The following is a 28,000-nucleotide window of genomic DNA, read 5'->3' on the forward strand; positions in this document are numbered from 1 at the left end:
TTGTCCATGGCCGTGTTCCACCACTAATTCCACTGCAGACGTGGAGTTGAATCACAAAATGGGAGCACTTCTGTCACCTGCTGACGAGTTACTGTGCTGTGATTTCACGTTTTCCTAACGCAACATTTCCTCCTTGAATGTCAAGATGGGGAAGGTTTGGTTGGAATCAGCAGCTCTCATCTGCACCGTTGGTGAAGCGAGAGGCAGTGACTCATTATTGAATGTAAAAGTACAATATGAAAATGGAAAACAATGTGCAGAAATTTGACGGGATTGAAATTAACTTCATAATATTATGAGAAAAGTTGCATGACAAAAAAGTCTAATTGAAAAATTGTTGTATTTTCAGGGTAAAAAAATATATTTTTTGACATATTAAGCTAAAATATTAATAAGGTTGAAATATTTGGATGGTGGGAAAATACATTTTATTTGCCCGAAGACAGCTGTGATAGGCTCCAGCATATTTGTGACTCTCATAAGAATAAGCGGCATAGAAAATGGATGGATGGAAAATTACAGTCATAATAACAGAAAAGTAATTTTAATAAATATATTTTTAAAAGCATTTTAGAAGCATGTAGTTTCAATACTAAAGAAAAAATATGTGTTTTGTCAAATTTTTGGGAAAATTGAGTAGGGGAAAAAATATATGAACATGAGATATATAAGAATGATGATGAGGAAAGGAGCGGAAAATTAAATTTTGAGAATTTAAAACAGTAAAAATAGAAAATCGAGCTCAAGACATTAAAGTCATGACAGAAAAAGTTCTAACCTTATGAGGAAAAAAATTATTTAATTTAAGAATAAAGTCGGAATATTATTTTTTGAAATTTGGGGATTTTTGGAAAATTATTTTGGGAAAAAAGTTACTATATTATGAGAATAAAGTCAAAATATTTTGCAAAATAAAATCATAATATTACAAGAACAAAGTCAAAATAGTGGGGGAAAATATATGAACATGAGATATATAAAAATGATGATGAGGAAAGGAGAAGAAAATAAAATTTTGAGAATTTAAAACAGCAAAAATTTAAAATTGAGCTGAAGACATTAACGTCATGACAGAAAAAATTCTAATCTTATGAGGAAAAAAAATAATTTAATTTAATAATAAAGTCAGAATTTTTTTTTAATTTGGGGATCTTTGGAAAATTATGTTGGAAAAAAGTTACTATATGATGAGAATAAAGTCAAAATATTTTGCAAAATAAAGTCGTAATATTACAAGAACAAAGTCAAAATAGTTGGGGAAAAAATATATGAACATGAGATGTATAAAAATGATGATGAGGAAAGGAGCGGAAAATAAAATTTTGAGAATTTAAAATAGCAAAAATTTAAAATTGAGCTTAAGACATTTAAGTCATGACAGAAAAAGTGATAGTCTTATGGGGGAAAAAAATAAATTTAAGAATAAAGTTGGAATATTATTTTTGTCAAATTTGGGGATTTTTGTAAAATTATGTTGGAAAAAAGTTACTATATTATGAAAATAAAGTCAAAATATTTTGCAAAATAAAGTCATAATATTACAAAGTCAAAATAATGTGGAAATAAATGTATGATATTATAAGAAGAAAGTTGAATTTTTTGGTTATGTGTTGGTTTAAAAATGTAAAATATCAAAGTCATATCACAGCATGCGGCCCTCGATGGAAAATATTTGGACACTACTGATCCATATGATGTCGTTCCTGACGGGAAGCCTCCGTTGGATATCAGAAATGTAAATGTGTGCCTCAAAGTCTCTCATGGATTTGCAAGAGCCTGAAATCTCCATATTCATATATCCATCTGTCAAAGCCCTGGCTAAAGAAATATTACGATTTCTCCAAAGCAACATCGAGCCCGCATATCATGGCGGCGAGTTGAATGAGAAATGAAGGCAGTCGTTGAAGACAGCTGGTGGCGGCAGCAGCCTGAGGAGAGACACAAAGTCTTCACAAGCATCCTCCGCCCTGGAGCTTCCATCACAGATTCCTCACAAGGCTTCAGGCTTCCCTTCGCTTCCCTCCGCCGCCACACCCCAACGCAACAAAAACCTCCTCTTTTCAAGCCAGGATACACTCACTTAGTTCCACCTCAGGAAAATGGTGCATCCATACAAGCAGGATGGGTCTGTTTGCTTCTGTTTATTTATTATGATGCAGCATTATGGCCGCATTGGGGAAAAAAATGAGATTTTGAGAATAAAGTGGAAAATATAGGAAGAGAAATGTAGCAAATTTGCAACAATAAAGTTATGACTTTACAAGGAAAAAAGTTGTAAAATTACAAGAAAGAGTCAGTTTATGAGAAAAAATGTGTACATTCGAAAAAAAATTTTTTGCTAAATTTACGAGAAAAATTTTTTCCAACATCACTCTTGCAAATTTACATGAAAAAATAAGTCATAATATTACCTTTCCCCGAAGCCATAGGTCACATAGCTGCCTCAAATGGAGTACTAAAATAATCGCAGATTTTGAGAATAAATTTGTAAATTTATGCATATAAAGTTGTAATTTTTTTGAGGAAAAAAATTTAAATTTTTGAGAATAAAGTCATACATTTATGAGAAAATAAGTCATAATATTACCTTTGCCTGAAGCCATTGGTCACATAGCTGTCTCAGACAGAGTACTAAAATAATCTGAGATTTTGAGAATAAAGTTGTAAATTTATGCGAATAAAATTGTAAAATTTTGAGAAAAAAAGTTTTTTTTTAATTTATGAGAATAAAGTTGTACATTTATGAGAAAATAAGTCAGTATGTTACCTTTGCCCGAAGCCATAGGTCACATAGCTCTCTCAGACGGAATATTAAAATAAGCTGAGATTTTGGGAATAAATTTGTAAATTTATGCGTAAAAAGTTGTAAATTTTTGAGAAATTTTTTTTTTAATTTTTTACAATAAAGTTGTACATTTATGAGAAAATGAGTCGTAATATTGCCTTTGTCTGAAGCCATAGGTCACATAGCTGTCTCAGATGGAATATTAAAATAATTTGAGATTTTGAGAATAAATTTGTAAATTCATGCGTATAACGTAAATTTTTTAGAAAAAAAGTTTTGAAATTTATGACAATAAAGTCATACATTTATGAGAAAATAAGTTGTAATATTACCTTTGCCCAAAGCCATAGGTCACATAGCTGTCTCAGACGGAACATTAAAATAATCTGAGATTTTGAGAATAAATTTGTAAATTTATGCGTGTAAAGTTGTACATTTTTGAGGAAAAAAAAAGTTTTTTAATTCATGACAATAAAGTCGTACATTTATGAGAAAATAAATCTTAATATTACCTTTGACCGAAGCCATAAGTCACATAGCTGTCCAGACAGAATATTAAAAGTCTGTGATTTTGAGAATAAATATGTAAATTTCTGCGTACAAAGTTGTACATTTTTGTGAAAAAAAGTTTTTCAATTTATGACAATAAAGTCGTACATTTATGAGAAAATAAATCTTAATATTACCTTTGACCGAAGCCATATGTCACATAGCTGTCCAGACAGAATATTAAAATAATCTGTGATTTTGAGAATTTTTTTTAGAAAAAAAGTTTTGAAATTTCTGAGAATAAAGTTGTATATTTATGAGAAAATAAGTGGTAATATTACCTTTGCCCAAGTCCTATGCTCTATTTTCTCTCTGACACCATGACGATAATATTAATACTTTTGTGTTGTAAATTGACTACATTATTCTCATAATATTATGGCTTTTTTCCCCTCACACATTTCAACATTTTTTTGAAAAAAATTTTTTTGAGACCTGGAAATTAATGTAATATTATAGGATTTGCATATTTTCACCAAAAGTCACATTTTATTAGAAAATGATGAAGTAACGTCATCTTTATTCTCTTCCTGTGCATTTTTACAAACAATACATCTCGCTTCCATTTATGACCTCTGGACAAACATCTCTACAGCATGTTTTTTTTTTTTTTTTTTTTGAAGGACAGATTTCCACAGAAAGGAGACCCACAGTGAAAGTGCTGATGGAAATGGTGGAACGGAAGCACGGGGAAGTGCAAGTGAATGCAGCCTCATTGAAATGTTAATGGAAGCCAGAGCAGAACATTTTGATATGTGACAGGACCTCCTGAGGGAAATGAGCAATTTTACCAGTTAAGTAATGCACAGTGACAAAAAAAAAAAAAAAAAAAAAATTGACAGTGTCCACAGCGCCATTGAAGGCATCATGCGGTGTGCAGAAACAGCCTCGGGGACGAGCAGCAGCTCCGTGGAGATGCAATTGAGTTGTGTTCGAAACCCAGTTTGGGTTATAATCAGGGTCCTTTTTTAGGGTGAGTCATTCCACTCACATTAGCTAGTTATGCTGACATTACTACTCCGCTACGTAACCCACCGCTTTCCACTCCAGGCTACTAAGTCCCACTACTTTGGGTGTGGAAATGTGCCTTGCGTTGACAAATCACATTCAAATCAAACAAAAGCATCCATTTTTAACAGAAAGAAAACGTCCCTGGACGCTGGTTCTTGCGTCCAAATCGGGATTTGCTGGAATGTTACTGGTGTAGCATTGGAATTATTTAATCTCATTGCAAGGGAAATCTCTCCGGGGCGACTTGGTCCGTGATTTGGAGACAGGAACCCCAGGCAACCTCAGTGGAGACTACCGGAGGCGTTTTTACAGACGACACACAAGGCTAGCATCGTCAATGCTCCCTGACATACTCGGCTATGCAAATATGTACCAAGATTGTGGCCACATTGGAAAAAAAAATTAATAAAAGACAAGATTTTGAGAATCATATCAGAAATTGATGAGGAAAAAGTCGGAAATCTGAGAAAAAAAAGGCATAAATTTACTAGAGCTAGCGGTAAATTTACGAGAAAATGTCGTACATTTGTGAGAAAGGCGTAAATTTAAAAAACATGAGAATAAAGTCAAATTTACGAGAAGTCGTAAATGAAAAAAGTCGTAAATTTACTACTTCTAAATTTATGATTTTCTCGTATTCTCGCAATGTTACGACAATAAAGGCATAAATTTAAAAGTCGTAAATTTACGACTTCTCGTAAATTTGACTTTATTCTCAGGACGGATGAGAGGAAAAAAAGGCATACATTTTTAAAACATGAGAATAAAGTCAAATTTACGAGAAGTCGTAAATGAAAAGTCGTAAATTTACGACTTTCTCATTCGCGCAATGTTACAACAATAAAGGCATAAATTTAGAAGTCGTAAATTTACGACTTTTTGTAAATTTGACTTTATTCTCAAGATAGATGAGAAGAAAAAAAGCATACATTTTTAAAACATGAGAATAAAGTCAAATTTATGAGAAGAGAAATGAAAAGTTGTACATGTACGACTTCTAAATTTATGACTTTCTCATATTGTCGTAATGTTATGACAATAAAGGCATACATTTCGAAGTCGTAAATTTACGACTTCTCGTAAATTTGACTTTATTCTCAAGATAGATAAGAAAAAAAGCATACATTTTTAAAACAAAATTTAATCAAATTTACGAGAAGTCGTAAATGAAAAGTTGTACATGTACATTACGACAATATGAGAAAGTCATAAATTTAGAAGTCGTACATGTACAACTTTGCATTTATGACTTCTCGGAACTTTGACTTTATTCTCATGTTTTTGAAATGTACGCCTTTTTTCCTCGGAAATTTACGACTTTCTCATATTCTCGTAAAGTTACGAGAATAAAGGCATACATTTAGAAGTCTAAATTTAGAAGTCGTAAATTCATGACTTGAGAAACATGAGAATAAAGTCAAATTTATGAGAAGTCGTAAATGAAAAGTTGTACATGTACGACTTCTAAATTTATGACTTTCTCATATTGTTGTAATGTTACGAGAATAAAGGCATACATTTCGAAGTCGTAAATTTACGACTTTTCAAAAAGTCAAATTTACGACTTCTAAATTTATGACTTTCTCATATTGTCGTAATGTTATAACAATAAAGGCATACATTTCGAAGTCGTAAATTTACGACTTCTCGTAAATTTGACTTTATTCTCAAGATAGATAAGAAAAAAAAGCATACATTTTTAAAACAAAATTTAATCAAATTTACGAGAAGTCGTAAATAAAAAGTTGTACATGTATGACTTTATGCCTTTTATTCTCGTAATGTTACGAGAATAAAGGCATAAATTTAGAAGTCGGAAATTTTTGACTTCTTGTAAATTTGACTATGTTTTAAGTTACGCCTTTCTTCCTTACAAAAGTCGGAAATGAAAAGTCGTAAATTTACGACTTCTAAATGTATGACTTTTGCATATTCTCGTAATGTCAGGAGAATAAAGGCATACATTTAGAAGTCGTAAATTTATGACTTTTTGAAAAGTCGTAAACTTACGACTTTTCAAAAAGTCATAAATTTACGACTTCTAAATCTATGACTGTCTCATATTCTCGTAATGTTACAAGAACAAAATCATAAATTTAGAAGTCGTAAATTTACAACTTTTCATTTATGACTTCTCGGAACTTTGACTTTATTCTCATGTTTTTGAAAAGTACGACTTTTTTCCTCGGAAATGTACGACTTTCTCATATTCTCGTAAAGTTACGAGAATAAAGGCATACATTTAGAAGTCTAAATTTAGAAGTCGTAAATTTACGACTTTTCATGAATTTGACTTTATTCTCAAGATAGATGAGAAGAAAAAAGCATACATTTTTAAAACATGAGAATAAAGTAAAATTTACGAGAAGTCGTAAATGAAAAGTTGTACATGTACGACTTCTAAATTTATGACTTTCTCATATTCTCGTAATGTTACGAGAATAAAGGCATACATTTCAAGTCGTAAATTTACGACTTTTCAAAAAGTCAAATTTACGACTTCTAAATTTATGACTTTCTCATATTGTCGGAATGTTATGACAATAAAGGCATACATTTAGAAGTCGTAAATTTACGACTTCTCGTAAATTTGACTTTATTCTCAAGATAGATAAGAAAAAAAGCATACATTTTTAAAACAAAATTTAATCAAATTTACGAGAAGTCGTAAATGAAAAGTTGTACATGTACGACTTTATGCCTTTTATTCTCGTAATGTTACGAGAATAAAGGCATACATTTAGAAGTCGGAAATTTATGACTTCTCGTAAATTCGACTATGTTTTTTAAAGTTACGCCTTCTTCACAAAAGTCGGAAATGAAAAGTCGTAAATTTACGACTTCTAAATGTATGACTTTTGCATATTCTCGTAATGTTAGGAGAATAAAGGCATACATTTCGAAGTCGTAGCTTTACAACTTTTCAAAAAGTCGTAAGTTTACGACTTTTCAAAAAGTCATAAATTTACGACTTCTAAATCTATGACTGTCTCATATTCTCGTAATGTTACAAGAACAAAATCATAAATTTAGAAGTCGTAAATTTACAACTTTTCATTTATGACTTCTCGGAACTTTGACTTTATTCTCATGTTTTTGAAATGTACGACTTTTTTCCTCGGAAATGTACGACTTTCTCATATTCTCGTAAAGTTACGAGAATAAAGGCATACATTTAGAAGTTGTACATTTACGACCTTTCATTTACAACTTCTCGTCAATTTGACTTTCTCATATTCTCATCATGTTACGAGAATAAAAGTAAATTTAGAAGTCGTAAATTTACAACTTGTAAATTTTACGTTATTCTCATATTCTCTTAATGGTATGAGAATAAAAAATTTTTTTAATAAAAATTATGACATAGTCACGAATGTATTTATTCTTGTAATATTACGACTTCGTTACGGGGATATGTGACCTATGGCCTTGGGCATGTGGAGGGCGGGGGGGGGGGGGGTAAGGCGGAAGTGAGGACTAGACATGCTAATCCGTTTGTGCTGAACTGCTGTTTTGCTGCCACATTATAAATATTAATATAACTATGCTTTATTTTCCCCCTATGACATGTATGATATGAATTTCTGCCTTTATTCTCATAAATGTACGAGTTTTTGCCCCTGCAAATTTTCTGCAATGTGGCCCCAATACTCGGCTTCTGGGTAAAATGTCATGTTGACCCCTAAACGACCTTCACAGTAGCGCTGCAACTACGAATCAATTATTTTGATTGAAAAACGTTTTAAAAACCCTGATCTCAGCATCTCCGATATGTTTTTATTTCCGTAGTCGTCCATGAAAGCAGGCCGAGCTGCCAAACCAGATATTCACACACATCAGCTTTGGAACGGATATGTTGCTTGCGGACCCAAACGTCTGCGTTTGGCTCATATTGATTGATTTGGTCCTTAGCCGGGGTCCACACTTTTTGCCATCACGGCCTGCATCCAAAGGTTTAGAGACGGTGAAATTAAAAGTTTGCAATTTTAGGATCATCTCAAAATTTCACCCAGAAGACCCAACCTTTCTTTCACGAGTCGTATTTTTTTTACTGTGTAAAAGCCTAAAGGCACTATTAGATTTGTTGTTTTAGTAATGACCAAGCACAATTAAACGATTCCTACTTTATGGAGGACGACTTCCTCCTAAGTACGTACAATCACCTCTACGCCGTTCAGCGGAAATTGGCTTTGCATTCTTCTGGATTATCCCTGCTGTGATTTAGAAACCATCATTAAAACAACAAAGCTAGCGGTGACCTCAAACTTTTGCACATCGATACGTAACGGTGTCGGCCGTGCGTACAATGTGGTCAACGTGCGAAAATACGCAGCCCCGCTTGACCGTGATGTGCCAACATGAGAATGAAGATAAATGTTCTTCAGGGAAGAGGAAGCTCCAGAGACTGATGATGATGATGGAGTGGAGAACCCAAACAGTGACGGTGACTACGGGGCTCTGGTACGAGTCATGATCACGTTGTCACGGTGTTGAGGAGACCACCCGTGTTTCCAAATGTCCGTGTTGCACATTCTTTGCTGCATTCAGCCAAAAAAAAAAAAAAAAATTATAATAATGACTTTGAATTGAAATGAAAACAAAACTGATGCATATAGAAAAATTAAAAATCAAACATAAAAAGTCCATAAAAGAAATAAAGCTTCGTCAATTGCACTGTGATAATAATGATAATGATGATGAAACCCCGCCCCCACCCTTCCATTGGCATATTTACATTCAGTAGTTCAATTCCAGGATAGAAAACATTCTTTCTTTTCGCAGAACCCGGTCACATGATCCGTTTCCTGCCTCCCAAAACAGCAATCAGTTCCCACGCTGCAAAAAGGATAAGCGTTATCCGACTGGTCTGTGGTTCTGCATGACAAAGCCCAGAATCCCAGCCCCTCCCCGGTTCTATGCCGGTCCACACCCGGCTGAGGTCCACTTCTCAATCCGAAGACAGTTATAGTGGCTCCTAGCGTAGTTTGAGCTTAAAGGCGGAGATCTCCATCGGATCTAGACTGACAGTGGAGTGGTTGGCCAATGGGGGACTGGAATACATTAAGGTCAGAGACGTAGGCTGGAGCAGCTGCACGTCCACGTTTTTAAAGAGGCTGGAGATGTTGAGCTGCATGGAGGACAACAAAAAGGTGTGAGAACCGTCATAAAGCGGCAAATGGAAAAAAAAAAACATCTTTCCAAACCTGTCCTTGGGTGGTGGTGCAGTTGAAGCCCAAGTTGGGGGCGTCCAAGCTACAGTCAAGGCCCAAACGGTGAAGAATTAAAGCGGTGTATGGTGACGGAGCGTTGGGGTCCTGCTGTTTTAGGACGGAAGCAGAAAGCAGGAAGTGCAGTGTTAGCATGAACGTGCCATGAAGGTTGCACAATTTGGAATGTGACCATTCATTTGGAGAAATATGCTATATCCCATTGCTTTAATGTTGTTGTTTGATGCTTTTGTATTGTACATATTTACTGTATTGATATTTTATACAACATTCTTATTTTCAGCACTCCTCTCTCCCGTCAAAGTGCTTTTGCTCTTTGTTCAGGCTGCATTTTTAAATAAGAATTCGTTCTTAAATTGCTTGCCTGGGTAAATAAAGGTATAATAAAAAAAATTTTTCTTAAGATGCACAAAACAAAACAACTCTATGTGCATTTTCTTTGGTTTTGTGTCAAATAAGAAAAATGTGATAATAACCATAGAACAACCATTGTGGTTATCAGCCATAACAGGGAGAAATATGCTATATCCCATTGCTTTAATGTTGTTGTTTGATGCTTTTGTATTGTATGTATCGTACATATTTACACTTTTATATAACGTTCTTATTTTCAGCACTCCACTCTCCCGTTAAAGTGCTTTTGCTCTTTGTTCCGGCTGCATTTGTAAATAACAATTAGTTCTTAAATTGCTTAAAAAAATTGAAAAAAAAATCTTTAAAAAAATGCTTTGTAAGATGCACAAAAAAACGACTTTACATGCATTTTTCTTTGGTTTTGTGTCAAATAAGAAAAATGTGATAATAACCATAGAACAACCATTGCGGTAATCAGCCATAACGGAACAAAAGTGGTACACACATCTCTGCTGCTACAATAAGTGGAAGTCAATACAAAATGTAAACATTTTTGCATAAATTAAGCACCCATAACATTTGAGAAGAAATGAATAGTGATGTGGTTACCGCGCAGACCTCACAGCTAGGAGACCAGGGTTCAATTCCAATTCTCTGCCATCTCTGTGTGGAGTTTGCATGTTCTCTCCGTGCATGCGTGGGTATTCCAAAAACATGCTAGGTTAATTAGCGACTCCAAATTGTCCATAGGTATGAATGTGAGTGTGAATGGTTGTTTGTCTATATGTGCCCTGTGATTGGCTGGCCACCAGTCCAGACTCTTGCCCGAAGACAGCTGGTATAGATTCCAACACCCCCCGCGACCCTCGTGAGGAAAAGCGGTAGAAAATGAATGAATGAATAGCGATGCTTTAGCATTTCCTTACCTGGGTTTGAATGCTGCGCAGGTTGAGCAGGTGGAAGTCGCAGGGAAGTGTGGCCTTGAGCGGTGCGAATGTTTGTAGAGGAGGGATGCCACGCCTTTTGGGCAGGACGGGTAGCGCCAGGACGTTGTGATTCAGGATGGCGTTGGTCATGTGACTGAGCACGGAGGGGAAGCTCGTCGTGTCGCTGTCTGTCATCTGAGGAGGAGGATGGTAATTAGCGTGATTGACAGTAACGTCGAGCTTGTACATTTCCACAAACTAATGCACTTACAGCACGGAACTATCAATACACACTGGGATTGGTCTACATTTTAATGACAAAGTACAGCAATAGATCGCTCCAGACGCCATGTTTTACTCCAACAAAAGGATCTTGGCAGACACTTTATCCGAAAGAATCATGAGCGGGTTCTGGAACGCTACACACTAAAACAGCAATCAATGTCCTCCACTCACATTTGTTTGATCAATTGTACCATTTGTAATTTTTTGACTCAGAGGAGCTACGTGATAACGAACAAAAAACTGAGCTACAGCAGACTGTCGGTATGAGCATCATCGCTGTTACCATGACGACATTACCTCTTGAACTCTGTCACTCAAGATTTTGGAGAGGAGAGAGTGAAACAAGGAGGAGAATTTGGCAAAGAAGCCATCAGGCTGAAGGCAACAGAAGGGGAGAGATGAAAAACAAACACTTGAAATGAGGACGCATGAAAAAATATGATGAGGCGTTTATGATGAGCAGAATGAAGGAAGCAGCTTGCACAAATACACTATATGGACAGAAGTCTTTGCCCCACACCTTGTCAATGTAGGAGAAACGCATCTGATTGTTATGATACGGTGGAACAATACATGTACCGCAATACCAAGCGGCTTAGTTTCTTCTTATATACAGCATATACTTACTGGTCACGCCTGTTACAATGTAGTGATATGTACTCAAACACACTCTATATGTACTCTGCACACTACTGCCACCTGCTGGTCATATTTAACTCTAATTCCAGAAGAAAAGGAACAATCTGCTGCAAATTTGCCCCATGTTGTGCCATCATGAATACATTGTATACGTTAGGGCAGGGGTCTCAAACTCAATTTACTTGGGGGCCACTGGAGCTCGGGTCTGGGTGAGACTGGGCCGCATCAGGTTTTCCAAAAAAACACATTTATTAAAAACAAAAAAAATTCGATTTGGTTCCAATTTTCTACAATAAAAGCTCTGATAAAACATTCCACTGTTCTCAAATATCTCACTTTTTATTTTTCTACACAAAATAAATAAATCAAGAATAAAGAAAATCAATCAATCAGTAATAAATAAATAAATATAATAATAATAAAACGGCAAATAAAAACTTAAGAAACCACATATAGTTGGCGGGTAGACAAATTATTTTTTTCAGATTAAAATGAACAAAGCATTATTAGAGCCCTGTAGACATGACAAAACATGACTATAGTCACATTTATACTCTTTTTATTTACAACATATTGCCCAACTGCAGGGTCTTGAGACACATGCTAACTCGCAAACGAGAGAGCTAGCGACCTAAACGGTAACCTTCAAGTTATTTCCTTTAAACTTAAATAGCCAAAAACTTACCACTTCCACACGGATAGGGAGGATAACTATTAACAGTTATTTAACCTTTAACATGAACATTAATCAAACGTAATAATTTTTTTCTGGGTACATGATACCATACAGCATCCATATCAAACTTGCGTGGGCCGCACTAACATTAAACTTTCGGGGGCCTCGAACGCGTGTTTGAGACCCCTGCGTTAGGGTAAAACCAACTTAATAGAAACCATGGTGTTAAATGTAAACGTCACATGACTGCAGTGATACAACTATCCTCATAGTAAATTTGGACTTGCTGGTTATAAGATTTACTGTTAGGTGGAAATTGTATGCTATTCCTCTTAAATATTATCAACCTAACCTGAAAGCTCCTGGAAGTAGTTGAGGTGTGAATCTACTGGAGTTGATTTGATAAAGTGTTCTCTACCATCTTCTCAAGTTCAGGCTGTACAAATGAACTGGACAGTATTACAGTTAATAGTTTTTTTAAGCATTAATTAAGTCATTCTCTATGCTGCCTGTGCCTCACTAGGGTGGCCGGGGTTTGCTGGAGCCTATCCCTGTTGACTTCGGGGTACACTGTTAGTCGCCTGCCATCGCAGGGCACATATAGAGAAACGATCATTCACACTCACATTCGTACCAGTGCTTTTGTCCATATAGTGTAAAGAGGAAGTCATTTCACAGCTTGTAACCGACCTTGTTGCCGGTGGACCTTCTCTCCAGGAGTAGTCGAAAGCGGTTGACTGTCCTTTTGTTGTCCTTGAGGCCTTGACCCAGCCCACGATTATCATCCTGCATCAGTCGGCGGTCCAAAATCACTTCGAGTTGGCCTGGAGGTGATCATTAAAAAATGAAAAATGTACACATCCTAAACCACCAGAAGTAGCATGACACTGTGAGAGTGTGAACTGTGTGAAACTTAAAAAAAAAAAAAAAAAAAAAGCAGACCATTCTCCAGGCTGGTGACACCCAGGGACTGAGCTGTGTGTAGTGTCAGTCTGTGATTGCTGTCCTGGATGTATGCTTGGCTGGGCATTGGGTAAAAGTTGGCTTGCAAGGGGAGCTTCAGGTGTCGGCGACGAAGCTGCATCTAGGAGAGGAGGGAACTGTCACCTTGCCAACAAGCACATCTTGCTTTAGTGCAAGTGTGCCTCTGATATTTAGCATGGGACCGACCTGGAAGCCATTGAGGTCTGTGTAGAAGACATCTTCATTCTGTATGTCTGTGACTAGTCGCATGGCCAGCTCCTTATTAGATTGATCTCTGATGTCCACTGTGGTGGTGATATCCACAGACAGGCCATCCATGCCTAAACACACAAGAAGAACATAAAATGAAAAAACTCCAAACTCTACAACAAGCAGGGATATGTCTTTATAATGAGGTATAAATGACACATTAATTGGACCCATTGGCCCTTGCGATGTGATATAATATAATCACAAGACAGCTGCTGCATTTGCTATTTGAACAGATTCCACAGCACGCTTTAGTTACCTGGCACGTTGTGGATGCGAACGGCCTGCTGAAAATGTTGGTAGTATGCCACCACTTCAGAGAAGAGAGGCCCCTCGACGACACGCACTGCAGGCAGTTGTTTGTGTTCGTACGGCTGAAAGAGTGAAATCACCATAGTGGGACATCGGTGCACAAACTGCAGCAGCAGCATAGCGTTGTCAGAACACACGGAAATAAAAACATTGTGAGTCTGTACCATTGCTTTCCCATCAGGGAGGAAAAGATAAGCACCACTTTTGTCTTTGGAGATGCGAGTTCCATACATCATGAAGTGCATCTGCACCTTCACTTCCTGAGGATCATCTTTCCGTTTGATACTCTGTAGAGCAAGACAGAATTAAATCAAGTTATTAAATGTTGTTGTGTTTATGTGGAATAAAAAGTGAGCAGATCAGACTCGAACCTCCAGAAGGCCCGTGGTGCCTGAGAAGCCGAGTGTCAAAAACTGGCTGGTAATGTAAAAGGTTTGCGGGTCAGCATGCTGAGATCGAACAGGAAGTGGGTCCAAAGTACGGGCAGGTAGTGAGTTTCCCGACAGGCGGAGGACGGTGTCCGAGCGTAGTGTCATGGGCGAACTTGGAGAATCATAGAGATGGAAGACGGCTAAACCCAGCGGTGGCAGGCGCACCATGAATGTAGCCTTTGAAGAAAACAGCAGAAGGGGGGGAGAAAGTGACAATTAATGAGCGTTTACAGGTTTGGCTTTATTTTCTTTATGTTGAAAGCTGCACAAAGAGAGTTTGCCGCAAGGCCTTTATTAAAAGCTCACATCTTTCTCTCTCAGATTGTGTTGCATAGGGAAATTCCACCCACAATGAAGACTACCAGGTACAGTATTACAGTACTGGGAGGCATTTCATGACTAAATCTACTGACCCAAGCAGAAGGGTCGTCTACAAAAGAAATGCTCCTATTATTATTAGTTTTAACTTCTTGCTTCACTTCTAATGCAGGTCCATTTTAAAACATTCACCCTCAAGGCAACTGCATAAATGGTGCAAATAATACCTTTAATGTTTAAATATAAGTCATTCATTAAATAAATAGTATATTTAAGAAGTTTGCTTTCAAGGATGTCTGCAATTTGGGTCGCCGCTTGTCACTGAAGAATGATGGAAGGGGTTGAGAACAACGCCATATCTCACTCTGTGTAAAATCACCTCCAAGCTGTAAGTGGTTGCACAGTCTACATGATTAAAAACAATGCAATCAAAGAGTGTGGATAATAGGCATGTGTTTGACGATAGGGCTACAATGATTAGTAATATTGTGCAGGGGTGTTTGGGTGAGATTAAAAGAAAAAAAAATGTGTGCTAGCTTGTAGATAAACATCAAAAACTGCAAGCTCTGGAACAATCATTATATTTCATCTTTCAACGCTACATTTGTTGAGGAAGCACTTTATAGTCTCAAGTAAGTATCAAATGGAACTAAAAGTGTGGAAAAGGGGAGGGCAAACTGTGTCCCACGGGCCACATCAGGCCCGCCAAGTGTCATAATCCTGCCCGAATTTAAATTCCAAATGACTTTTTTTTTTTTAAACCTTTACGTTTGAAAATGTAGCTAGCAACATGATGCTAGTGAAAAGTCAGATGCTTGTACAAAAAAGCCATTCAAACAACACATCAATACACTTGACGCACAAAGTATCCGACCTACTGCACCATGTGGACATACAAACAAATATCTACACGCAATAACCATGCTCCCCCCCCCAAAAAAAAAACACCCATACATATCTGCCGCAAGGTATGCTGGGTAGCTTGTGGTACTCTTTCTCCCAACATTGTTGCATTTATGCTAGATTGCAAACCATGTTGATTAGGTCATCAGAGAAGTTAAACATACTCTTGGTATCCATATTGTTGGTGCAGCTGGACTACCTAGCATGCCTTGTGGGCATTTGGAAATAACCTGCCCCGATTAAAGTAGTTAAAAAAACACTCAAACAGACTACGTTTTAAGGCAAGTTACTTGTTTTTTGTTCTTATATAAGCCATGAGTCCCTGTGGTGTTGAGAGGAAGAAAGAGAGGAAGGAAGGAAGAATGAAAGGTCATTTCAAGCTGAGATTTCAGCATTCCTCCTATTAAAAAGGACAAGTCGACCACCTTCTCTTCCTTTTCTGTCGCAGCAGCAAATAAATACAACACAATTGCTCTTGAAGAAGAAGGTGCACAAAGAGCAAAGTGTTGCCATGCTGGAAGTCAAATGCAAACCTTCTTGTTCAGTATCATGGTAGACGTGTGTTGGATACACTGCCCCTTGCTGTTTTTGGAGCAGACGGTGAGTATAAAGACACATTGGAACCGCAATATGGCGTGGGATGACTGTATATATTATGGTAGCGTTTTCAACCCAGGCACTTTAGCCGGTTGTAATGCTGACTACTGCCACCTGCTGTTCAAATTAAACTCAACCGCAACTGAATTTGAATCTTGACTCATGTCCCCCCCCCCCATGCTCCTGTTCTGGTCACAGCGCCAGAAATGATTCAACATGTATAATGTTTACTCATGTCAAAACTAATTTTGCCTTCAAGTCTTCCCACTGTGACTCTATGCATGTAGGCCAATCTATATTCTAGAGCATATAATACAATTTAAATAAATATTTGACAGAGTTGCTCAGTACTCAAAAAAATGATTGATATGTGCGTCAGCTATTAAGCTTCTTGTAATGTATTCCTCCCATTGAGGGATAGCCTCAGGAGGAACACGCCTGTTCCATTTGCAACGTTAGGATTTGGTTTCACATTCCGCTCATTTCATTTAACACACAGCAGGCAGTGGCGCTGCAAGACAGTGGGTCACAGTTAGCACTCAGAGGGGGAATGTACCAAGAAGGAGGCGGTCTAAAACATACATGATTTAACCCTCTGGTTTTGTGCTACATTTACATACTGAAATATATTTACTCATACAGTATGTGTTGCATAATGCAGTATTTTGCATTTTTCTGTGCAAATTTATATTCCGCTGAATTTGAGTATTTCAGACACAAGCCATTTGTATTGTTAAGCATTACGCATAAATTATGTCAAGACCGGTGTTCCAAGCAACTTTTAATTAGTGAAAGGTATAGAGAATTTATTTTACATGCAAGAGCAGATGGTATTTGCAGTTGTTGTCCAGAGGCTATTATTGTTTTATACGGTGTTTGGCACCACTGATAATTTAAGATTGTTTGGATTAGCAATTTCAGTTAAATGTATCACATAAATATTTGGGCACCCCAACAAAAAAAAATGACATCCATATTAAGTAGATCCCCCTTTAGCAGAAATAAACACTTCCTATAGCTTCCAATGAGGTCTAAATTTTTGACCATTCGTCTTTACAAAACAACCCCAGTTAAGTCAGGTTTGATGGTTTCCAGGCATGGACAGCCCGCTTTAAATCGCAATACAGATTTTCAATAATATTTAGGTCTGGGGACTGAGATGGAAATTCTAGAACGTTGTACTTGCTTCTCTGCATGAATGCCTTACTAGAATTTAGTTAGTGTTTAGAGTCATTGTCTTGTAGGAAGTCTCCAGCCCCGGTAGAAAGTAGAGCGTCAAAAGACTTATCAGTGAGATAAAAAAAAAATTATTACTCACCTCAAACACCTCTGCACTCATCTGACTCGCCGAGCTCCACTGAGCATTCAACTGCACAGGGAGAGTCTGTCCATCTTCCGTGAGAACCCTCACCTTGACGGTGTTAACCAACACGGTCACGGCACACAGACGCTCCTGCTCCAATGGATTGAACAGCACCAGGTATCTAACAAAGACAAATACGTACTCGGTGTCTTGGGATGGGATGGTGTGATAGTAGGAGTGATGTAGGTCCTACCTCGGCCCTGCTGGGTCCAGCTCAATTAAAGTGCGCTCGGGTAAAGAGTCTTGAGTGGCACGTCGATCATCCTAAAAAATAAAATAACCTTAACTGACCTGCATTGATCACCATGATTGATAGAGATAGATAACCATTCACATGTATGTGTTTGGACTGGTGAGGGAAGCTGGAATACCCAGAAATAAAACCCAGACCCAAACAATGATCAGTAATATGCAAAATGATTCAAGCAGTGTCACAGGTTCCTTACAGTCTCCAAGAAAGGCTCCGTCTGGTAGAAGCGATAAAACTCTTTGTTCTTCATGACCAGGAAATGAGCGGCATTGATGATTACCCTCTTCAGGCCGATGAGTGAACGCAGCAATCTATGGAGGACACGAGACAATCAGTGTCTCAGCCGGCAGTCACGGCAGATTGCTTGTTATTTTACTCCAGTTTATCAAACTGGCAAGTTTCTGCCACACATACGCGAGATGAAATGACTCCTTTGTAGTCATTGTCATTTCGTCCTCACACACATCCTTTACCTGCTTCCGTAGTCAATGACAACATTCTCCTTCGCAGTGCCAGTGATGGCATCGTGATGCTGGAAGAGGCCCACAGAACGTCTGGCGTCCACAAGCAGAGCGTAATCCGAGACTGGGTAGCGTCCCTCCATGCCCATGTGTCGAGCATTGGCAACCGCCAAGCTATAAAGGATCTCCGCACCCCTAAAACATGAATAACACTCATGAGCATCTGTGTGACAAAGATTTATGCCAATATTCAGGCTAAAACAGCACATTATTACTTTCTGAAAGCAGTGCTAAACTGAGCTCCAACTGTTTTTGCCATCTCTACCACTTGGTAGAAGTATGCAAAGTTAAAGAAATCCACTAGTTGGCACTGTGGCTGCAAATGCTTGGTGAATCCACCACAACTGAGGAAAGACTAGACAGATAGACACCCGTGCCACCAAAACCGCAACCAGATATCCGCTATAATATCTTTGGATACTGGTCTTTTCCTGTGTTTTAACTCAAACCAGGAATGCTTTGTAGTAGGGATGTTCCGATCAGCCGATACCGGTATAAATACCACTACCGATACTACATACATGCAGTGTAAATGTACTACTGGCTTATATTAGGGGTCACCAAGGTTTTTTCCTGTGAGGGCTACTTTTAAAAAATGAAAGCTACTCATTTTTATCCTCATAGCTTATTTCAATCCAAACTAGTCTTTACATTATTAATTGAAAACCTGAATGAAAAGCAGGTATCCATTGCCTGCTGATGCACTGATAGTGTTTGCATGCTCCCAAATCCACACTGAGGCAGTACTCTACCCCAAATTTAGCCTCACACACGCAAGTACAGCGGGTTGGAACCGGGGCTTTATAGCCGCTACCTGCCTCACCACACCCTGCCAAATGTCCAGCCCCAAATGCAACATCAATCTAAAGTTTTTTAAAGCGCTACCCTAGTGAGACATTTGAGGCACATTTTGCAGGGTGTAAAACTTATATCACTCTCACAAAAGATAGGAAGCCCCACACAGGGCAGACATGCTTGCTCTGAATGCGGCAGCGGGGGCGGAGCTGATCGGTGGATGGGATCAGTGTTTTAAAGCAAGCATCGGCCGATACTGATCTGTGGCTGATTGATCGAAGCACCCCTACTTTGGAGCATAGCACCAAAAAAATGGTAGTTCTAATGCTCACTGTTTGGCAGTTAAAGGGTTAAACCACATAAAATAATACTGCAAACTGGATTTTCTTGCCCCTGGACTAGGGCAACTAAGAATGCATAAAAAGTGCTTTAAAGTAATATATGCTATTATATTGGAAAGGTGCATCACTAACAGAAGCAACTACTTAATTGAACACTTTGTGGATTGAACATTGAATCAGGGTCAAATTATCTATGTAGGATATGTATGTCCAACTAGCTGAAGAAAAACGTGTGCCATGCCTCCAGGTTGTAGTGCAAAGAGTTAAAGGTTTCTGTTGGATAACTAACTCCCACACAGCACATGTAGCAGTCATGAAGGAAGCTGCCCCACCTGAGGTGTGACTCAATCACACGGTCAAAGCTCTTATAAAAAGGGCGGGATGTAAAATAGCCAGTCCAGTAGTGGTCTTCGCGGTCGGCATAGGCAAAGAAATCTCCACTGAGCACTGGATAGTCCGCGGGTCGTGATCCAGGGGCCACTGAATATGATTTGTAGAGAGCACTGAAGTAGTCTGTCAGAGTTCCAAACTGAGCCTGGAGGAAAGGGTAGACACAAGCAAAAAGACAGTACATTAAACGTATGCAGAAGAGAGCAAAACGGCCATTAATATGCATGACTTTCTCCTCACAGAGGACAGAACTAAACACAAGGTGTGATAAATTCTTCGCTCCCTCAGTGAACTTAAAGCCTCCTGTATAATTCATAATCATCAAAAAAAAAAAGATTGCACAGTCAAATATTGGGCTAACCACAAGCTGGGAAGCACGCTGAAAATAGGAATATATATTTTCGAGATGTGTCGGAGATAGTTGACAAATTAAATTCTCACCTTGACATGCATCTCAGGGTGAGAATTCATATAGTCAAAGAGCTTTTGGTAGTTGATGTACTGCTGGTCCCACTCCAAGGCCTTGTCGTAGCGGAAGTCATCCCCTAGCGGGATAAGCAGCACCTTGCTACGATAAAGTTTGGACTTCTTTCGGTATTGATCGAGGATCAACTGTGCCCTGCAATTGGAGAAAACAAATTGAAGCGCTTTTATAAGAAATTAAAGCGACCTTGAAAGAACAGTATAAGTAGGTGATACTTATTCTGTTAAAAAAAAATAAGCAGCACATGACTGTGTGTACGACAATTCTTATGGCAATTATGAATATGAATGATATAACTATGACAAACATTACATGGTGCTAGGTGTTTGCACAAAGTAAATCATTGGTAAATTTAGTAGACAATAAAAGGTACTACTTACAATATCAATTCAAATGTCATTGTCAGAGAGAGGACCGGACAGACCACTGGTATCTAACAACTATTGTTGTTTCTAAGATACAATTGTTTAATCCGACTAGAAATTTGACGCTATTCCTCAAAGGTTATCAAAGGATTCAAAGGTTATCAACCTAAGATGTGCTTCTGTAAATACAGTACTTGAAGTGTTAATGCAGCCTGCAAGAGCTACCTATATGAAATCCAGTTTTTCCCAAAATAAAGCCAATCTTCTGATTAGCATCTTTAGCGTTTCATTTAGATATTAACGGATCAGAGTTTAGAGTTTCAGACTAAAAATATATTATTCATTAAATAATATTGTTGTTCCTTGTTCATTAATCCGCCATGTTTTTCCAGGAGCCAAAGCTTACCTCTCCGCTACATTAGCCTCCACCACAGTCTTGGGTGGGATTTTCCAAGGACAGTTGATCCGTCCTCCTGGTAGCCTCTTGAAGTCAAACTGGCAGCAGATCTTTGGGTCGGGCCCGCAGGTGTGAGGTACGTCATAGCTGTAGAAGGGCATCATGTGGCAAAAGATGTCTGAACTGGATCCTTTGTCTATAAAATATAGCACATATTAAAATATGAGCTAGGGCAGAAGTGGACCTCCCAAGTCAGAGGAAAAAGTAACAGTATAAGAGGATTTAGGAAAGCTTTTAACTATTATTAGGGTGAATACTGGGTGATGGCAGTCAACTCCATAGGGGTGTAAAGATTCATCGATTTTTTAGTTTTTTGTTATATATATATATATAATTTTTTAATGATTAATTTTTTTATTAAAAAATAAATATATATTTTTAAAAGAACACAACTGTAACTGTAAAGATTCATCGATATTTTTTATTATATACATATAATTTTATAATTATAAATTTTTTTATTAAAAAAATTACAAAAATTAAAAAGAGAACACAACTGCAACTGTAAAGATTAATTGATTTTAGTTTATTATATATATATATATATATATTTCTTTTATAATTTTTTAATGATTAATTTTTTAATTACAAAATGAAAAAAAATTAAAAAGAACACAACTGCAACTGTAAAGATTCATCAATTTTTTATTATATATATATTTTTTTTTATAATTATTAATTTTTTAATAAAAAAATGAAAAGAAATAAATACTTAAAAAATTTTAAAAAAAGAACACAACTGCAACTGTAAAGATTCATCAATTTTTATTTTTTTATTATATATATATAATTATTAATTTTTTAATTAAAAAATGAAAAAATTTGAAAAAAATGTAAAAACAATTTAAAAAAACTGCAAGACACACACAAGCTTAAGAAAAGAAAAAAAAAAGATTCATTGATTTATATTCCTGATCCAACTCCCTCCATCTGCATCGAGCAAAGTTTCCATTCCTGACGACATATTTGGATCATTTTACCATTTAAAAAAGGCAATCAATTGAATCAATACTCAGAAAAAAAAGCATTGAATTTAATGTTTTATATGGCTGTGTGGGTTATGTGATCCTTTTCATCATTTTGTTTCTTTAAAACTTAACCTCTTGCAACAGGTTAGCAGACTGTGCTTCACTTACCCCAGTTCTGCCGCCACATAAACTCCAAGCTTCGAGTGGCGGCAAAATGCTTTTTGATCGAATAGTGGACCCTCTGGATGAGCATGCTGGTCAGGTTGGCCTTCTTCAGCACATAGGCCATAGTAGAGCTGTGACCAAAAGGATCTATCGCCCACCCACTGTGTGGCGTTATGCCTATGATAGAAAGGGATAAAGTATTTTAGGATTACAATACCATTATTGTCAGTTCAGGCATTGAATAGGTGTTACTAAACTATGAATGTGGCCTTCCAATTCCTGAAAGTGAATTAGTGATTAAATGAGTTACAGCATCAATAAGGATCATGCCTGATCTATCGGGTACCTATGTTTCTTTCAAGCCACTGGTGTCCTTCAATGAGCTGGTCAATCATGGCGAAGTAGTGAACATTAGCTTCATCGGTCATCACCCAGCCTCCTGTCACAATCTCAAGCTGTCCTCCAAGGATCAGTCTGTTGTCAAAGAGGATTAAGAAAGGAAGGCGAGAATAATCCCGCCCTAAATTGCAAGAATGACATTATCCGGAGATAACACACTATTTTCAGAGCGTCCACAATCTGCCACAGTGTAAAAAAAAAAAAAAAAAAAACACGAACAAGTCACAGAGCACACAACATTATTGGCTTCTTCTGAGGTTTGGCTGACAGGATTGAAAGATTGGGCGCTTCACTGAACTGTGACTTACTTGCGTGCAGCCTCCTGCTTTTGTGCATCCGCGCTCTCCCACCACTTTGAGAAAAAGGAAATCTCGGACCAGATGAACTTCCTGCGAGGATCCTCAGCCAGCTTCACCACCATGTTGTTTAAAATTTGCTGCGTCTGGTCTGTGAAGTACTTGTCGAAAGTCTTAACCCAACCTGAAAAGAATAGTTGGTGTCAGATGCCCCCACCGATTTACTAACAACACAAAAAAGCAGTTATGAGACTTAACACCGAGGGGGGGGGGGGGGGGGGAATTGAACAAATAATAAGAAATAAGGCTCATGTTTTATTTATAGATTTATAGATAGAGTTCTTGCCAAAAAGTTATTTGGCGGTGTCAGGTTTTCTTTGCGTTCGGAATTAAAGAGATTGCAAAGATGCATGGTTTATAGATATCCTGTTTCACATTTTTAGTCATAATATTACTTTTCTAAAGGCTGCAGCTGAATTAATATAGGCCAGGGCTCTACATTAAAAACAAAAATGACTTGCCCATGGGGAATCCTTAAGGTGAGAACTACTTGCCCGAACTTGCCCTGTGTAAAATGAAAAGACTGCCATAATGATATCATCTAATTTTTGTGGCATCACATGAGAATCTCAAATAAAAAAATCATCACTTTTTGCTGTTTTCCTTCAGAAGTTGTTGAAGAATTAGACCATGTTGGCAGCAACGCCATGATAGATGTTTTCGTAGTCAAACCATCGCTGATTGGTTGATCGCGAACAAGAACGGGTGTGGGTAAAACGCGGACTGCGGTCTAAATAAACGATTCTGATTGGTCCATTTCAAGATTTGCAAGGATTGGTTTGCAAATTACCACCGGAATTACGCAGTCTGTGTTTTACCAACACCCAACAAGAACCGCTTTTAAAAAATTCTTTGCAGTATGGCATGCCAAAGTGCACTTTCCCGACAGGAATATCACTGATTGGATTTACTTGCCCCGGGCCATCGGTACATCGTTATTGTCGAGCCCTGTAGGCTGTTTGAAGCTGGTGAATTTCATGAGATAAGGTCAAGGGGGAAGCTGAACGCACCTTTATAAACACTGGGTTACATTTTAACATGCATCACCTGGATCATTGTGCGAGTGTGGGATCACAAACACTTGCAGGGGTTCTTTGTCCCACTCATCAGCCTCATACGTAATGTCAAAGCCCTGTTTCCACACTCCGCCGTCTGGATTGTCAAACTTCAGTAGTGAGTATACATCCAACATCTGAAGACAAAACAAACATTGCGTTACGCATAAAGTCAATACAGATAAGCATGTTTTGCAAGTTCTGCCAAACATGCTGAAGGCTCACCTGAACGTCTGCCTGGCTGTGAGTGCCTGCAGCGAACTGGCAGTCCTGGGGCTTCACAGCAAGAAAAGTAGGGTGGCCATCAAAGGGAAGAACCCAGGAGCCGTTGACACCCCTGAAGGGCAGGTGGCCGCTGGGAGACACTGCTCCTGTGTCTGTGAGCTCCATGACAGAGTCTTTTATGTGGCTGATGATTTGGTGGTTTTCCTCCAGGAGCTGCTCCAGCTGCTCTATCCGATTCTGCAGGACGGAAATTTGGCTCTATAACACATACAAAGAACAAGATACAGTAATAAACAGCATCAAAATGCATAGAATAAAATAACATTTTGGTTTAATATCGGTATTAAAGCAAATTATTGCTTAAGGATGTTAAAAAACACACACAATACAACCTTACATGGTTATCTTACCCGTGGAAAATTTCCGCCATTTTGTCGCCTTCCAGGGTCATGCTGGACGCGGTCCAACATGAGATAGAGTGAGAATACAGCCACACAGAAGATGGCCCCACCACACACAGTCACCTGCTTTCTTAGCTTCATTCTTCTCTCCTGATATTAAGGTAACTCCAGTCTCTTAAGAACAAACCTTCTGCGGGCATAAAATTTGAAACATAATTAACGTCAATTCCAAGGGTTCAGTTCCTCATTCCTCACGGTTGTGTCCTCCAGCCGCCATTCATGGCAGTGGCACCGAATGACGTGAATTAAAAGCCCTGGCAAGCAGTCCGTCGGCTCCAGCCAGGCCACAGCCACCGGTGGGCTCCTTCAAAGTGGCCCTTGTGCTCAATCATCCAAAACGATGAGATAGCAGGAAAAGACAAGACAGGAAGCTTGGTGCCCCTTGCAGCACGAGGTGACTTCCAGTGTGGCCCTGTTTGTTGGTCCAGTCCCCCGCTCCCCACAGCAGCTGATAATTTTTCAAATTTGTTTACTTTCTTCCAGTTTTATCATAGTCCAAAAATAAACTAGTAGACTCCCAAAAAGCAGATCCAGGAAATCACAACGAGACAAAGTCATTCTTGCCACAGTAGCATCTTGACAACTAATTCACTGCAGAATGGACAGGTCTTTAAGCTTGACAGCAGCGGCCACGATGAAATCGCGTCTGAGGGTCTTCTTTAGCTGTTAAAATATTGAAAGATTAATGCAACGAGCAACAATTTGCAATCAAACATTTCAAGTATATGTGTGACAGGGAGAGTGTGGTGAGAAAAAAAAAAAGATACATTAAGAAAGCGAAAGCTGTCAGGAAGCATGGGGGTTGGGTACTTCCTCTAAGCTCAAACGGGTGTTCATGTTTTCCCCACTGTCAGTAAATCCAACACAAGCATAAGCCGCTCACAACTCAGGGCTGCAACTATTTAAGCAGAACCAGAGAGGTGACATAGCAAGCGGATATGTTGATGTGACAAACATTTGCTGTCCAAGTTAAAGCATCAATAACATTATAGTGTGCTGTGGCAAAAGGCGGACTAATCTAAACTGAAAGAGAAATTGTGTTTTTGAAACCCTTTTCCCGCAGATCTCGACAGACAGCCAATGGGATCCTCCGGCTGAGCACAGGTGTAATTTTTGGGGGTGTACCACTTGACTTTTTTGTTCCTTGCTTATACACCTAGACGATCTGACCTTGTTAATTAAAGAAGAGAAATCTTTTAGCTTTAACTTCAGTATTTGAGGTTGGGTTTTTTCATTACTTAAGTTCCAAATGTTTTTGTTTGACTCCCCCTTCTTTGCTTTGAATAGTATAGTTCTACTTTTATGAATTTTTCAACTGGTCTTAAGATTTTAATCAGGTCATAAAGTTGTAACATTGCCATGCATTGTGGTTAGTTTGGGGTGAACAGGAATACACAGCGTGCTGCAGTGTGAGGCATTTCTTGCATGGACTTTTTGATTTAAATTTTAAAATTTAAAAGGCTACTCTGTTGACTTTTAAAACATATATTCACAGCCCATTTTAGTATATATTTTGTAGTATGGTTGTCCATGAGTCGTGGACAGCTTATGTCTTTACTGTTAAGGCAATGGGGACCAAAAGGCACAATTTTCAGGTATAATATCTGCTCTAAATTCTTTAATATTTCGAGTAGAGAAGTGAATTGGGTATCAAATTAAATGTCAAGTCATGCTTTATCTGAATTAAGTACAGATTCATTTTACAAATTTTTAAATTGTGTAACATCGCGATAGAAATGTTTAACTTGGATTACAGGAAATACATTCGACAGCAGTGCCTCAAATTTTGTAACAAATGCACATATTTGAACACTAATTTCATCAAAAGTATGCGCACCACAGTAAAATGAGCATAAAGTACATACGCGAATAGCCTAATCAATCCAAAATTCACCTTTATATCGCAGTCTTAACAAGCTAGCCTTGTGACATGCAGCAGTCAGTCCGCTGGATTACAAGCATAATTGTAAGGTCACTATTTGTTTATTTATATTTAACGGTAGGTCAATATGTAATACAACATTAAGTGTTGTCTTGTTAACAATAACCTTACGTGACAAATAGCCCAAGCTAATGTTTTAGTCTTCCACCAGTGCAGGCTTTGCTATGTGACATTTTCTGGACAAAATTAACAAGTCTGACGTTACCTGTCAATGGGGCAAAGATCCGTAAGCGAGGAGCCCTCCTCGCTTGTGTATGTGCGCCCCAGGCTCTGCATTCAGTGGACTGAAAGCTAACTGACTGTAGCAGCCAACTAGCATAGCAGCTAGCATTACAGCTAGTTAGCATCTTCGAGCTGCCGCAAAGCCTTGTGGGAGGAGCTTAACGCTGATTGGTCAATAGCTTCAGCTGCATTAAACAACCCCTTTTTGGACTATTGAATGTCTGAAAGCCACGTACACTTTTTGTCTACTAATCATTAAATGAGTTTAAAGTTTAATGCTAGCTGCCGGGCTGAAATAACAAACAGCTTTAGCATCTGAAGACTTTTGTATTGCAGTCGTTTGTATCATTACGAATGCGACAGGAACCTGAGGTCAAACATTTGAAACTTTTGAAATACTATTCTAAATTAATTTCACAGTTTCAAAGTTTACAGGGAATCAAAGCAGTTAATATAATAATTATATTAAAAGATAATTCCTCAATAGTTGTGTACATACCTGACTAACGGTCACGTGTCATTCAAAATAGCTACTTCAGGTTCATTAGGGGACACAGTCCATGTATTAGCATTTGCCTTTAAACGTTATCGATATACAATAATTGTATAAAAATAATGAAAAAGACAATATAGCCGAAGTAAGACAACATATCCAAATGGCTTAAGCAATGGGTTCATTTTCCAATTCATTATGAAATAATAGTTTAACAAACAGAAGTGTATAAAACATGCATTTCTATAATGGACTTCATGACACAAAGCCATCAAACAATTGGCGTGTTCCTACTTCAAATTCTATATAGTAGAATTGATTCGTAAATGATTATTTTGGACAAATTATGTAAACGTTTTTATAGTTTGAAGATAAAAGCTTTGGTGGCAGAGAATCTGCCAGAAGTCTATCTACTCTAAACAAAGTTTTGATAAAAGCTAATGCTTACACAGCTGCTTGCACAAGTATGTGGTGCTGCAAACTAGCCGGGTGAGGTCTCAA

The 28,000-nt window shown here is 37.9% G+C and overlaps 1 protein-coding gene across 3 annotated transcripts; it reads right to left on the minus strand.

Annotated features, from left to right (window-relative positions):
* Positions 1-7,117: 7,117 nt before the first annotated feature.
* Positions 7,118-27,158, minus strand: man2a2 (mannosidase, alpha, class 2A, member 2). 3 transcript variants are annotated; one of them, XM_058076057.2, is made up of 24 exons: positions 26,990-27,158; positions 24,792-25,505; positions 24,382-24,618; positions 24,149-24,293; positions 23,054-23,225; positions 22,693-22,820; positions 22,350-22,523; positions 21,163-21,349; positions 20,349-20,526; positions 19,850-20,052; positions 18,334-18,516; positions 18,057-18,171; positions 17,804-17,874; positions 17,566-17,731; positions 14,370-14,606; positions 14,163-14,285; positions 13,946-14,060; positions 13,624-13,757; positions 13,396-13,537; positions 13,144-13,277; positions 11,436-11,513; positions 10,854-11,048; positions 9,550-9,663; positions 7,118-9,473 (listed from the first exon to the last, which is right to left on the minus strand). In XM_058076057.2, the coding sequence occupies exons 2-24, from the start codon at positions 24,921-24,923 to the stop codon at positions 9,321-9,323; spliced, it is 3,516 nt and encodes a 1,171-aa protein (XP_057932040.2). In that variant the 5' UTR covers positions 24,924-25,505; positions 26,990-27,158; the 3' UTR covers positions 7,118-9,320. The 3 variants fall into 3 exon arrangements, with proteins under 3 accessions (XP_057932040.2, XP_057932038.2, XP_057932041.2); XM_058076055.2 differs by having other exon boundaries at positions 7,119-9,473; positions 24,382-24,639; XM_058076058.2 differs by lacking the exon at positions 11,436-11,513 and having other exon boundaries at positions 7,120-9,473; positions 24,382-24,639.
* Positions 27,159-28,000: the final 842 nt, after the last annotated feature.

This window comes from Doryrhamphus excisus, linkage group LG1 (assembly GCF_037039965.1).
Source record: "Doryrhamphus excisus strain RoL-2023G ecotype Guam linkage group LG1, RoL_Dexc_Guam_v1.1, whole genome shotgun sequence".
Classification (NCBI taxonomy): domain Eukaryota; kingdom Metazoa; phylum Chordata; class Actinopteri; order Syngnathiformes; family Syngnathidae; genus Doryrhamphus; species Doryrhamphus excisus.

Bases quoted from the DNA above. Each gene is read 5' to 3' on its own strand.
- man2a2 (XM_058076055.2), bottom strand. From the start codon at position 24,923: ATGAAGCTAAGAAAGCAGGTGACTGTGTGTGGTGGGGCCATCTTCTGT. The intron at 24,640-24,791 runs GTAAGATAACCA...TATGTGTTATAG, and splicing joins ATGGCGGAAATTTTCCACGG to AGCCAAATTTCCGTCCTGCA. The intron at 17,875-18,056 runs GTAAGGAACCTG...TTTATTTTTTAG, and splicing joins CGGAGCCTTTCTTGGAGACT to GATGATCGACGTGCCACTCA.